This window comes from Aphelocoma coerulescens, chromosome 3, assembly GCF_041296385.1.
Source record: "Aphelocoma coerulescens isolate FSJ_1873_10779 chromosome 3, UR_Acoe_1.0, whole genome shotgun sequence".
NCBI lineage: Eukaryota > Metazoa > Chordata > Aves > Passeriformes > Corvidae > Aphelocoma > Aphelocoma coerulescens.
This window is the reverse complement of record NC_091016.1, coordinates 41,739,599-41,754,426: the sequence shown is the minus strand read 5'-3', so window position 1 is coordinate 41,754,426 and position 14,828 is coordinate 41,739,599. Positions and strand designations below refer to the sequence as shown.

The window sequence follows — 14,828 nt, the reverse complement described above, 5'->3', positions numbered from 1 at the left end:
TCCAAACATATTTCCTTTCCTTTTTCATTTCTGATTTTACAAATTTAATTAGACTGAAAATACATTTGTTATGGCTGTTTTGTAAAGTGCACCCTACAAGAACACCCAAGTGTGAATTTTCCCTGCCCTAAGCATAAGGAGTGCACCTTACCTGAAAGTCTGTGGTCTGCAATTCTTGCCATTTAGCACAGTGGTTGCTCTTTATCCCCACAACAGTGATGTGTAAGCCAGGCCTATGTGATCCCCGTTAGTATTTCCTGAGGAAACCTCAATGTTTTTATTTGCTCTGCATTTGTGGTCAGCATGGACAAATCAATTCTAATTCCATCGTTTTTTAGACTTTTTGTAGGTTTTAATAAGAACCTTAGAGATTCCCTGCCCCCCAAATAAAAGAATAACTCAGGCTTTGTAATTAGGCTTCATACAGTCACTGCTCACACTGAGGGACCTAACAGGTTCTTTATAGTTCCCAGGAGACCAATTAACCTTCTTTATATCTCTATATAGCCACCGAGACAGGCACACACAGAAATGCATATACACACAAGCTTTTCAGCAGTCTCAGATGCTCCAGATCCTTGTTAACCAAATTCTGATGGGGCTTATGGCAGGAGGGCAGGGCTGGAGCATCCTGCCTGGGTCCATTTTAACTCTAAAGGTGACTAAAACAGGACAGGGCACAACCTCTTCTGATTTCCTTGGCCCCAGGACAGGAGGAAGAGAATAATCACACTGCCTCTTCTATGCCTTAAGTTCCCCTCCATCTCTTGGGGTCAGGCAGGCACCACTTGCTGGTCCCATTACCAGATAAAGAGCCTGCTCCCCCATCTCTGTTTCAGTTAAGGGCTGGTCTAGTAGGGCTGACAAGATGAGGAAAGAGCAGTGATTCCTTCCTCCTCCCCTCCAATTCAGCAGCTCTGATTCCCAGTCCCAGAGGCTCCGAATAGGAAGGTGGCAATTTTACATACGTCTTGAAGGAAAACTGCACTTTAAATCACAGGTGATGCCTCTTGACAATTCCACTTGACTTTCAGAGCAGGAGCCAGGAGACAGTACTAGAGAAGGGCGTCTGATGAGAAAATTAGCAGAGCGCCACTCTTCCCCTCCCCCAGGCCCTGTGCTCTGCTCTGAGCAGTTCTTGCCTATTTACTTTTAATGAAGCTCCTTTTAATGAAGTATTTCTTGTGCTGTCTTCCTGTTCCTGTCTCTCATTGTGGTGCTGAGAATCCCATGATAAAACAAGTAGAGAAGAGGTCTGGCCTGATCCTCCCTGTTCTGTCCCTTGGGGACATCCAGGTGATGTGTTATGAAGCCGTGGAGCTGCCATCCCTGCTGGCAGCAGCAGCACACTGAGGAGCCCACAGGGAGGATGGAAAGGCTGTTGTGGTCTTTAGATAGAATTTCAGGCATCACACAGCTGCCTGAGGAGGAGGAACTGCTCTCCATGCCTCTAGTGGTAGCCATACAGCTGAAGGACAGCTGGTAGTCTGGGAACTGGAGTAGCAAAGATCACAGAATCACAGAAAAAGCTGAGCTGGAAGGGGCCCTCAAGGATCACAGAGTCCAACTCCTGGCCCTGCACAGCACCATCCCCAAGAGTCACACCATGTGCCCAAGAGTATCACTGCTGGGGGTTTGCCTCTACTTGTCCCATTCCCCCTTGTTGTACTTCAGTCTCCTTGTGAAAGTCATGTCAAGCTTGGGGGAGAGTCTTCAGTGAGGTACTGGTGATGTCTGGATTTCTGTTCTCTCTAAGTCATTAACGTTGTGTACCTAGCTTACACCATGTATAGGACTGTGATCAGAATACAATTACTGGGGACTGATGTTCCCCACCATGCTAACAGAAATGATGATGGAGAGAAATTCTTATCATGACTTGGGAATGTTAATTTCTGAACATCTGTGGCTGAATGCACCAGTAAATAACAGTATTTTTAAAGGTCAGAGTAATGAGGATATACAAAGACTACTTATCATTACCAAATGTTTTCTGTGGGGACTGTTACATAATTTGTGAAAAATAAACAAAAATCTGATTTTGTGTTTTCTGCAAAGACCAGAGGAATGCTGATCCCAAGTCTGGGAAGGGGCAGCCTGCCAGCAGCCAGGCAAGGATGCTGCCTTATTTATAGCTGGCAAATGGGAAAATCAATAAAAATCCTTCAGATGGGCATTGTCCAAATTCATTTCATTGGGGCCCCAAAGCACTTTATGCAATCCATGTAATGCGACTGATGCACCCAGGCCACAAAACTGTTTGTTTTACCATTAAAATCTAAAGGCTTGGTAAAGCATGTCCTTCCAAGACAGTGGAGAAGCTCCTCAACAGACCAACATTTCTTCTGCTGTGAAAGAGCCCTTTGAAATCTGCTGCTAAGTCACATGAAATGATGGTTATTGGGTGGTGGGAGGGAGGATCTTGTCCTGCTCATGAATTGGAGAAAGACTGGTTTGCTTGGTTAGTGTTTGCAGAGCTGCAGAGTTAACACAGGTTTAGAGTTCTGCAGTCCTGCAGACTTGCTCAAATCGAGCCCATGGCTCAGACAGGCTTTAATCTGGGCGTCTTTACTCTTGATCGATGCCTGTCAGATAGGCACTGAGCTGGGCAGGTATCCCAGTTCAGACCAGAGCCAAATGAGGAGCTGAGAGAGGCAAAGGCAATGGTTTTATTCCTGCCTGATGTGATGCCTTCAGCAACACCTTCCCTCTACAGGTGGGGAATGCAACAATGCGCCAAAGCCAACTGCAGAGCTTATTGCATTTTCCTCTGTACAGGACAAAGGGGCCTTGGGGTGTTGTTTGGGGCCATCCACCTCACACTGCAATGTGAGCACTTCATGAGCCTCAGGGAGCTTCCCTTTTCCCTGCTCCTCACTGCAGAGAAACCAGCACCTTCCTCACTGCCCACTTTGTGTCCTGTTCTGCCACTGATGCAGCCTCTTATCAGGGGCCACTGCTCTTGAAGCTGTGGAGGTTTTACCCTTGTGAAAAGACATCAGGTGTCCAACTCCTGTTGCAGGAGGAGTAGGGAGGGAACAGGGAGCAAAAAGCTCTCTAAAAAATACCAACCACAACGTAATAATTTCTGAAAGGGCATGGAAATATTTATTGGCAAGCATCAGAGAACAGTAAAGCCAGACAAGTCCTCAACTCCTACATCGGCTTTGGACCACGGCAGCTGTTTTGTGCCTGCTGCTCTCCGGTACCGGCTGAGCCGCGCCTGTTCTGGCACCGCCCTGAGAGAGGGGTTACAGGGGTTCAGGCTCAGCTGCCACCACCAGTTTGTGGAGCAGGGCTTTGCCACCTTGGGAGAGGTGCAAAGAGGTTGCCACCCATGGAGGGGGTTTGCAAAAGGCAGCCAAGGAAAGACAACGTCATTATGATTAGGCTTGAATGCCCTCTGCAACTGACATCTGCAACCTGCAACTCCCACAAAAATGCTTGCAGAGTTTACCAGATGAAAATGGTGGAACTCTGAGGTGCCTCAGGCCAGCAGACAGTCCCAGGCAGAGGAAGCCAGGCTTGGCACCAGTGTCCCTGTGTCAGTCTTCACCTAGCCCTGCCGTACACCTCAGGCACTGTATGAATTTTCTCACAGTGAGCGGGCCAGCTCCTGGCCAGCCAGCATGGTCCTGCAGCCAAGAAAAGCTTCCAGGATGTGGCCAGATGTAGGATTCCTTAGTGAAATAGGTTTACAGTTTTCCCACCTGAAATACAGGTTTAATTACAAGCTACCTCACTATGCACTTAAAAAAAATAGAAAGTCCTTCTCCCTCTTGCCTAGGGAAGAATTTCTAGGGTCATAGAATTTAGAGCTCAAAGGTTTACAATCCCAACAAGATAAGGCAGTATAACAGCCTCCACACTTTATGGTGTGAGCTTATGAAGAGGTCAAAATGGCTTAGCATAAGGGTCAGTTTTACTCAAAGTCCCTGTTTGAGGAGGGGAAATAATATCCTAAATCTTCATAGCTGGCTTCAACATAACTATCAGCTTATACAGATTTGGACTGTTTGATTTTCTTTCCTAAGCTCAGTGCGTTTTCTGCTTCCAGTGAGACAACAAAAATGAATCCCAAAATGAAACGGTGCCTCTGAGCAGGCCTCTGGCCAGTTGGTGCCACTGCGTGTCCTGTGCTTTTGTAGGGACAAGTGAGGAACTATCATTGCTCTGGGACATGTCAAGGGGCTGTGCACAGGCAGCATCACTGTGCTGGTGTCTGTGCGATGTATAGTGGTGAAAATGGCCAGTTCAGAACAGCCTTAAAAGCACCTTAATAAGAAACTACAGATAGCTTTGCAGCAACTTTCTAGGAGGCTTGCATGCCTTGACTGATGACTACACAAATCTACCACAAAGAACTGGGAAACCTTCATCTCGAGCCATCGTGTGTTGCAAATATATGGAAAACTTGGGAAAGCAAGCTATTAACAGGACATAAAAGCAAGCAAGGAATTGTTCAGAGGAGCAATGAATAAATATTTAATAAAATGAGTCATGGGTGCCTAGCTGATTTTACTGGGTGGAGACATCAGTCCCAGAACAATTTTTTCACAGTGGAAGTATTTCAGTGTCCTGGTACTCTCACACTAACTGCAACCCCCACCACAGATTTCAGGTGCAAAGCCCTCTTGTTATGCTACAGGTTTATTGAGTGTGCACAGAGCGTTTGTGACTGACCTGCTCTGTGGATCACTTCCTGCCACCACAATGTTGACTGGCATGCCAACTGGAATGGGTACTCCCATTGTTTCAGCCTTGACAGCAGAAAGAAGAGTTCAATGGATGCAAAGTCTGCGATGCCCCAGCTCAGGGGCTGTCCAGAAGCTTTTCTGTGGATTTGACAGCATCTTAATGGCTTTACACATAACCTTCAGAAATGTTTTTTGAGCCTCTGGAAACTCAGGGCAGGCGTGAGCCTGAGCTACGCCAGCCCCGGGGTGCATGAGTCACCAGCCACAGGGCCAGGAGCCAGCTGTTATCTTGCGCATTATTCCAGTAATTGCCATGCCTTCCATTGTCCTCAGAAATTAGGAGAAAATGCTGTTTACAGTGTCTTGCTTGGCTCCCTCAGTGCTCCTTGCTGGGTACTGTAAGGTTTCCATCAAATATGATTTAGCAGCAGGCAGCTTGCTCTTAAATAAAACCAGGCAGCTGCCATGACTCTCCACAGTTGTGTCCCTGGGCATCCAGCTAAAGCACAGACAGGGAGCTAGCTGAGCCCCTCTGTACAGGTGGGCCCTGAAAGGCAGGGTGAGTGGGAGCACTGCTGCTCCTTTGGTGCCACCAGGAGCTCATTTCAATCGAGCTCCAAGGGGCAGTTTGCAAGAGGCTGGGCTGGATGGCACAAAGCATCCAAGGGCGCCGCTGTGGAGGAGTCTGCGGTGGCTTTGTGCTCCCCCTCCTTCTATACCATAACTACAGTGAGCAATTCACCTTCTGACAAACTAAATATAGGAAAATGTCAGGGTTTTCTCCTACCTCCCTGGTTTTCTGTTATTCAGGGAATGAAGATGAGCAGGGATGAGAAAGGGACAAGGACAGTCCCTGCTCCTTTTAAAGTGAGTGACAAAGGTCTCCCATTGCTGGAGGTGTGAGACTTCCTCACCACGGCAAGCCTCAAGTCCCACACACAGTCCCGACGTGTCTGGCAGCACTTAGGTTCCTAGGAAATAGAAATGGAAATATGGATATGTGCCAGACACACACAGCTGAATACATTTGGCTGTCGTTCTGTTGGCATGAAACTCGCAATCTGACACAAGGCATGGGTGCCAAACCTGTGCTATAAGGGTCCACAGAAGAGACTCATATAAACATATATGAAAATGAATGCAGGTCTTTTCCCCAGACAAGCACCCATTGAGATGGACTGGGGTTTGGCTGTCTAGAGGCTTTTCCCAAGTCAGCACTTGCCAGGATAGTTCTTGAGAGTGAACAGGACCTCCAAGCTACCTACTTGTTCCTGCAGGTTATGAAAGTGTCTTTGAGCAGTGTAGAGCATTTGTGCAGTCACAGGCAGCAAAGCTTTACTCAGTGGTTAAATAGCAGATGTCAGCCTCCAAAACTGCCAGATCAGCAACTGTCAAGACTACTATCATAAACCATAAAATTCACAGATGGCCTTTCCCAGAGCATTAATATTAACTAAATGTTGACTTTGTGCTCATCTCAGAAACTGGGAACTGAATTTTCTAGCCTTCATCCCTCTTCAGTGTCTTCCAGGCAGATACTGCTGTTAGCCAAAATGTGGGCAAGCTCTCGGGAGCCTGGTTTGCAGATGGATGTGGGAGAGGAACATGCTTTAGCAACAACCTGACCTCCTGGTTTTCCAATGTCTGGAGAGCTTATTTGGGACCTCAGAAGGAGATGGGGTTGGTCAGGTTTCCACGCTAAACCTGATTTTTAGTCTGGCAAGGTACTAGTTTTAAGGACAAAACTTGGTCAGTGCTAGGGCATTACTTTCCAAGAGGTTCAACAGTTTCAAGCAGGCCTCATAAGGACACCAGCCTTTTGCCAGGTGTGAGCCCCTGCTCCCACTCTGTGAATGAAATCCTTCCTTGCTGTCTTGCCCCAAACCAGAAGTGTGTGGCATGGAGGTCTGTAAGGCTCCAGATCACCAAAAGTGAATTGACTTTGTTTTCAGCACATCTAGAGCTCCTCACCATCAGTTCTGTCTTAGACAAAGTCTAGGACTTGCACTAACCCATTTTTCTGGTTTTGTCCCTGTAAGGCACTTCGGGCTCCTTAATACTGATGCCGCTGCATGATAACAGCAATGAAGATAAATTACCTCAAAAGTAGGCAATAAGCCTTTTAGCTCTTTAGAGCAAATCAGAGCTATTCTGAACAGCCCACAGACAAAAGAAATGGCTGTTTATCTTCATTTACAGCTACTGTGGAGAGGCACAGCATGCAAATTCACTAGCCTGGGGCAACAGCTAAGGTAGTACACGGCTTGCTGCTGTAAAAGGGGAAAGGAGACTGTCTCCTCCCCACCACCTTTGTCAGCCTTTGCCTCTGTAGTCACCTCAGTATTTCTCCTTTAAAAGAGCTGGTCACCAAAGTGACTACATTCCCTGCCACTGTGACTGCTAGATCTGCCACTCTGCTCTATAAGATAGAAAAAAAGGACCTTATTAAATTCTCATCAAACTGTTAACTAAATATTTAATGCCGAACACCCTTACATGTCCCTCCTAAAGTGAGGAATATGAGAAAATCTTCTGCCAGCACCTGATGTGTATTAAAGGACATTTTAAATTATTTTTTTTTTTAAATGTTCCCCACAAGAAATAAGATCTGCGGTTTTCTTCCAATGGGAATAGCCCATTGTCCTTATCAGGGCTTACCCAGGTGTTGGTGGGCATGTGAGATTTGCTCGGAGAGCTCACTCACATCTTTTCCTGCAAGGTACTCTCTTAATTATCAACAGGGAACACCACGAACGTGAGCTGAAGGTAAGCAGATCTTGTGCTCACCTCAGCAGCAGCTCAGGGGTCAGCTGAACCTGCCACCACTGCCTCTCTGAGACAGAAAAATGTCTTGAGTAATGGACACAAACTCTTTTTATCACTCCCATGTTGTGTTACTTATCTGCATGGTGGCCAAGGGTAATGTGACACAGTTACTAAAGATGACAAAAAATTATACCTATGAACACATCTTTTATATTTGTTTGGTTTCAGATTTTTCGCTTGCTCACAGATGCAAAAGAGCAATCCCTGTGTAGATGCATAACCAGCTTACGTAAAAGCCTGACCATTTCAGGTCTGTGACTGTGTTTGCTTTCTGTTTCTGGACAGCAGCAGAGAAGTTACTGGTGCTCTGCTTGCTTGTAATGTTTCTATCATTGCTATCAAACCCTGGAATTCCTCATTGTTTTCTGGTGAATTTGCTTCTTAGTAACACTTGCTTGATAGAACCCCTTTGGTCATTTTAGTTTTTGGTTTGATCTTGCTCTCTTGCTCACTTTCACTGTTATGATACCGCATCCTCTTGTGGGCCAAAAGCATTTTCTGGTATGAAATGCCATGTAATGCTCTCATCTAAAGTGAAAGAGTCAGGAGGAGGAGGCAGATATATTGGTAAGATAAAAGTAAACATTTAATGCCACTATAGTTTGATTTTTTTTCAGACATCATATTTTTGACAATGTTTCACACCTCAGATACCACAAAAGGGATATTTTTTTTTAGCCAGCAAACAATAAACTTTACAATTTTAATGGCAAAAGGTTCAATGCATTTGTTGACAAACTTGGAAATGGCTGTGACTTTCCACATTTTGAACTTGTCCTCATGCTGTTCTTTCTTCTTTTTTCCCCATAAAATTTAGTTGATAAAATATATATATATACTACTGATACATCCTCTTCTGGAATTGCCCACTGATGGGACCAGCAGAGGTTATCTATCAGTTTCTCTCCTCCTTAGCCCTATTTTATACCACTGTTATAATGAGAAAGAACATAGCCATGGACAGAGTGAAATGGATTTAGCAAACATACACTTCAATGCATAGCACTTAGATAAGCATTTCCAACCATGATGTGTAAATAAATTATAAAATACGAGCAACTCTATAAAACAAGAACATCCTGAGTTTACAAATAAATTATATCCTTCATACATAGAATGTGATGTGGATGTGGATGTTAGTAACCAGCAGTTTCAGCTATGGGAGGGAAAGACGTAAAATGCAGAAAAGTTAGTATCTATGCATACATGAAACATATATGTATGTGTGCTACATGTAAATACTCACACACATACATATACAATATAGAGGGTGAATACATCCATATCTATAGTATATAGAGAATATGTAATATAGCTGAAACTGCCTCAAGCACCAATTTATTACCATTATTATAAAGTTTGCTCAATACTTAAGTAGGACCACTCAAAGTAAGATAGTTTCGGTTGTGTTTTATTGCCTGTCCAGAAGGGTTTGAAGGTAGTTTGAAATATTATAGCTGAATGATACTGAATGCTACTATTTCACTTTCAGCACCTCCATTCTTTGCAGAATCATCATGCCCTTTGTGAGCTTCAAAATGTTGCATAAGTGAGCACGAGACTGCTGTTCATGAATTTGGTGGCAAAAGGGTGCTACATTTCCAAGGAAAATTTTTGTTGTTGTTGTTTTGAAAGGTTGCTTGAGAAGGAGAAAGAAGAAAAGATAAAGACAACAATAAAATGGTTTATTATTTCCAGGAGTAGGTATGGAAGCTCAGATAACCCTGGGATGAGTGCACAATAAATGCAAGAGAGAGAGAGATTATTAACTTTGTATTGACAAATCATTCACAGTTTTGTTTGCTATAGTTACTTGGAAACCTCTTTCAAATCTTAGGATAGCTAGCAACAGCCAGCCTCATGTCTTCAAAAACTGCTGTGTGTTGCCAATGCAAAAGCCTGTGGAGTTACAAAACAGAGACCATGAGGATTAAGCAAGGTATGCCACCATCCATGGATTTAAGGAAAAATGCCTCTCTGTATGGTCATCATCCACTCCTATCAGTATTTAATGGTATCAATGCTTTGATCTCTGCAGCGAGCTGGTGCATCCCTGATGCTGTGCAACCATCCCTCCCATCATATGAACTGGCATCAGTCAGCCTCTGGCTTAGGAGAATTGAATTTGCTTCTGCAATGCAGAAGCTTCAATTTACAATTTGAAATCTGTTAGGACTAGACAGAAAGCTTCATAGACCACCAAGAGTCCAGGCTCTCAGTTGATGTAACTATGCTGTATGCCTCAAGCATATGCAGAAATTGTTGTGTTAAACAGCTCAGATTGTAAAATATCTTGCCTTAAATTCATGACACTGAAATAGAGAGTAGTTCATCTGGAATACTTTTACAGGATTTAACAGCCTCTATGTGGAAACTGCAGCAATTTGGCTACATAGGCTGAAGAACCTGGGTAAGAAAGAACCTTTTAAAGAAGCCCTTGAAAGAACTTCAACCATGAGTTTTCCCTATAGTGTGGCATAAGCTGACTTCATCCAGGTGAGTGCAAGGGGAATGGTTTTGTAGGCACTCCTTGGAGGAGGAAAGGGGAGTGGTGGTGTTGCCATCTGTGAACAGCCACACCACCTCCCCACAACAATGTGCCAGGGGGCTGTCTCAGGCTGTGTGCATTTATCTGTGTGGGTACACTTTCTGTTTCCACAATGATTTTTAGCTTATTAGAGACACAACAACATCACAAATGTTTGTGAAAGGTGATTTTTTGTAAAAGAGTCTATATTCTTCAGCTGTCATCACATTTGAATTCCATGCCACAGGTAACAGTCCCTATTTTAAGACAAGCCATATTATTGCAATAAATGAAAAAAGTTAAAAAATAAAACCCACACTTCAAGATAGACTGAGCCTGTCCTGTGAGCAAACATGGGATTTCGTGTCTATTACTCCGAGCATCACTCCCAGGTTTCAGCCTCTATAATTGCCACATTTAGAGATAAAAGAAAAAAATGCCAGTGTGTATCTTTGATCCTTTTTTGCACATTTTCTGCAGCTCTCACTAAGAATCATGTCAGAGGATCATGGCATTGCTTGTTACGAGTTACTATTTGATGGACCCGCAAGTTTCAGAAGCTAGGATTTATGGCAGTGGGTCTTCCAAGACTGGATGGAAAACAGAAAATGTTCAGCAACAGCCCTATATGCAGCCTTTACACAAAATGAGGGGGTGTCAAATTGGGAAGAGAAGCATGCTCTTCCACTATATAACTAACAGCAGATACCCCAAAAATGGCAGGCGGATGAATTTTCCTTACAACTGGTTTTACTCTTCTATAACTTTCCTGATTCTTAATGCAGACATGCCTCAGTTTTATCAGAGCAGGCAAGATGAGAAGAGGACCAGTAAAGACCTAAGAAAGGAGAGTATTAGTTTCCTTCCTTGCCTTTCTGTAAAGTAATACTTTGGGTTACTTAGATCTGAATGAATTGTCAAGGAATCATTTTGAGGCAACTGCAAGGCATGCATGGTGAAAGAAAAGACATGTGACAAATGTACCAGGAATTAGGGCTCTCCCACAACCCTTAGAGCACAAATTGACCCAGCACCCAGAGTCAGCACAGCTTCTGCCTGCTATGAGAGCTCACACAGACCAGAAGGACATCTGAATCCGGAGCACAGCCAAAGTCTCCAGCCTAAGGTTACACTTGAATTTATGGCTATAAAGCAACTCCTGTCCCTTGTATGAATAAGGTTCATGTATGCCAAGAGGAGCAGTTCTCAGAAAGAGCCCGCAGGTGCTGGTGGGGATGTGGAGCAGTGCTGGTGTTCCACAGCCATCACACAGCCTGACAATGAAGAGCTGTGATCCCCTGTCACATGTGCAAACAAAGAATTAACCTTCAAACCTAATTACATTAACACTGCTGTTTCCTGCCTAAGATGTCCCAGGGAAATAAGATTGATTTCTGAATGTGCAAATGATTAAGCGTTACATTCACGTTGCTCTAGTGTATTTTGGGCAACATGATGCCTTTTAAAAAATCAGCATAAAAACAGCATTATGCTGGCAATGCCTTAAAGAATGGGACTTCCTGGATGACTTGCAGAAGTGTATGGGTCTTCTCTAAAATGCTGGCTACTGCAAACTAAGATCAATTTCATAATAAGGTCCTGAATGTTTTATCTGTTTTGCAAATATTTGAATTATAATAATATAAATTCTGAAGTAAAAAGCTGTTTTCAAGAAGAAAACATTTTAAAGTTGTCAAACTGCCAAGAATTTTTCATTCCTTTTTTTTATTAAGCCATCACAACTCTTAAAAACATAGTGGCAAATTCTGAAATGAAATGACAGAAAGTCAAGAAATAGAAGATGCATATGGATTTTAGGATATGAATACTAGTATATTATGGGAGTTAATGGCTACTGTAATTAGGTCTTCAGAAATAAAATAGTTGTAAGTACTGTGATTCTGCTCAATTAGTACATAATTTTTAGTAGGCAAAATTCATCCTTGGCATAATCAATTTGGTTTCAGGAATCAATTTTTATCCATCATGATAAACAGGGTGAACATATGGTCTTACTCTTTAAAACAATGGTCAGGTACATGTGCTTTTTGCTATGCCTCCTAAGCTACAGAAGTACCAAATTGAGAGTCAATGAATAATTGAGTTAATGCTGGGGAGGAATATTACATGCAATAGGTATTGTACAATAGCTCTGAAATGTGTCCGCTTGATTTACAGAAACATCACCACTCCTGTGTAAGTCCCAGACTGTGTGCAGGGACAATTTCCTTGGCTCTCTGCAGCTATACTCAATCCATGGGGCTCTGCAGAGAAGAGATGGCCTCCAATGAAGCAATACATAATAACTGCTACTGACATTGCTATAAAGAGAATAAAGCCAGTTAAATTGCATTGTTTGGGGGGGATTTTCAGAGTTGGTTGATTTTTTTTTTCATTGAGAGGGAAAGGGATATGTCTTTAATACTTGCTTAGAATATAAGTTTCATGATAGGAAATTGCTGTGGAACAGACTAGGAAGTGACTTTCACATAGGACCTTTTTTCCTCTTCCATATAATCCTATGGATTGTAAGTAGAATTTTCTACAAAATCCAGAGGCAAGAGTAATAGAATGAGTAAGATTTGTTATTACAAGTTGCAGAGCACTGAAAGAAAACAAAACTATACAAATGTTATTTCTACTTTTTAAAAAAGCTTTTCTGTTCACCTAACCACTAGAAAATCTACCAGTATTATTTTTCCATTGGAACTTGCTGCTTGGGGTATTGTAAGACAGCATTGATACAAGGTAAAAGAAGAGTTGCACTTAACTACAGCAGTTAATTGATGCATTTTGAGTATATTATATAAGAGTCTTATTTCCTCATAAGCAACAGGGAGGTAGCACAAATGTATGTGAGAGAGGAATTTTTGTGAATCTGATTATTTCAATATAGAGGAATAAGAAACCTAATTCAACAAAATAATCCTTCATGCTCATATGTAATTAAAATGCAGATTTTGCACATTTGTTTATGAAATACAAAGGATGTTCGTTCCTACATACTGTTTCGTAGATAAAGAGGCAAACTAGTAGAATATTTGGATGTGCATGGAGGTGCAGACCCTTGTCCTTTTGATGTCAGTGTGAATGTTGCCATGGCTTCAGCTACTGGGGATTAGTAAAGATGCCATAGCCAACAAGCCTGAAGTGCTGTATCTACTCATTTGCTTTATTTCCAGATGTGCTGAGCTGGGCAGAGACTGCACTTCCCAGGTACATCTGTGACTATGGACGCACTGGGCCAGGGATCAGAAGCTGACAAAACATGTTTTGCAGTGGTATATATTGTAAAGAGGCAAAGCTAAATTTTACCAGTCATAGTCTGAAGAAAGAAAGAGTAAATCACTCATTTTTGGACTGATAAACATGGGAACCCTTGGACTAAAGGGTAATTTTCCAGCAAGTTATTAGCGCCAGAAAAAGGGGTTAGGATCAAAGTACCTCCTCATTCATAACTCCAGGCAGTACAAAGCAAAACATATATGAACAAGAAAACAAGTTATGGGAGTTGGATCAAATTGAAAAGGTATTTACTTCACAGTAATGTCACTTCTCTCTCATACACTGCAAAACCTATAGGCTGGGAAAATGACTGTGTTCTCCAGCATATAAGAGAGCACAGAAGAGCATTTAAACAACCCTTACTCTCTGCTAGAAATATTTTTGTGTCATCTGGGAAAGTTGAATTTCTCTTTGAGCGGCCTTACTCTGGTAACAAGAAAAGACAGTTAACATTTATTCATATGCTGTACTGATTAAGAAATATCTCTACAAACACAAGTTACTTAGAAACAGCAAGTCTGAAATAGGAGAAAACACCAAGAGAAAAACAAGCTGTAAATACATTTCAAAAGTGTATTTGTTTTTTTTTTCCTTTTTCTTTTCTTGACTAGCACCATCTGTACACAATAAAGTATGAACATAAATGTTTGGATAACAAAGATTTGCAAGGCACTTGAACAGTTTTTCTGGATAGGTTTTCTTTTAATGAACCTCTCAATGGAAGTCCCACAGCCACCTTTCCTCCTTCCTCAGCTAATGCAGGGAAAGAAGTGTCTTCTGCCAGTAGTTCTTATTTACAGACATGTCCTTAAAAGGTTCTGCAAAGTGCTCTTTTAGGCTAAGAGTATCAACAACCTTCTATCTCCATTTTCCATGCTTGTTCTGTTTGTTTTTTTAATACTACTCCTCTGTATAGTATAGCAAATCTCTCATACACACAGCTGAGACTTGACTCCAACCTTCATCCTCATTCTTTTGTCTTTGGGATGCTGTTTGGAAGGGAAAAGGAGGATGGCAGAGATGCGCATTGAAATTCTCTTGAGGTTCATACTTTATCGGCGTCTAGAGGTGATGTCAAAACAGGTGATCATCATGAGATGGGCCTTGCAGAAGTTGACACGGTTTTCTAAACGCTCAGTCACACATTCCAGGGCCTCTAGGTATTCCAGAGAATCCAGCTCAAATACCTGCTCCAGATCAACTGTGAGAAAGAAAATACAGAGATAGGGAAAGTAGACAAAACTTAGTGATGGCTGGTGGGAGAGTCAGAGCTAATTCAAGTCTTCAAACCCGCCATACATTATACAACATCATTATACAACATTATCTGGGGCTTGCCACTGTCATTAAAAGTTGCCTTTTCTGTTTAACCACTATCAAGATGGCACAGTAGCTTGTCCATAGTGAAAAATACTTTAAAGTTGCATTGGATGCTTTCCGGAGTGATCTGCTCTGCCATCCTCACCAGAACTGCAGGTGCCTTTGCTGTGCTC

General features: G+C 42.6%; 1 protein-coding gene across 2 annotated transcripts in view; it reads right to left on the bottom strand.

Annotated features, from left to right (window-relative positions):
• Window positions 1-8,101: 8,101 nt before the first annotated feature.
• The window catches only part of KIF26B (kinesin family member 26B), a 285,201-nt gene continuing 278,474 nt past the window's right edge, over window positions 8,102-14,828 (bottom strand). For both annotated transcript variants that reach the window (XM_069009928.1, XM_069009929.1), the window contains one exon: window positions 8,102-14,536. In XM_069009928.1, the coding sequence (XP_068866029.1) occupies window positions 14,388-14,536 (149 nt within the window). In that variant the 3' untranslated portion in view covers window positions 8,102-14,387. The remainder of the gene's footprint in view (window positions 14,537-14,828) is intronic.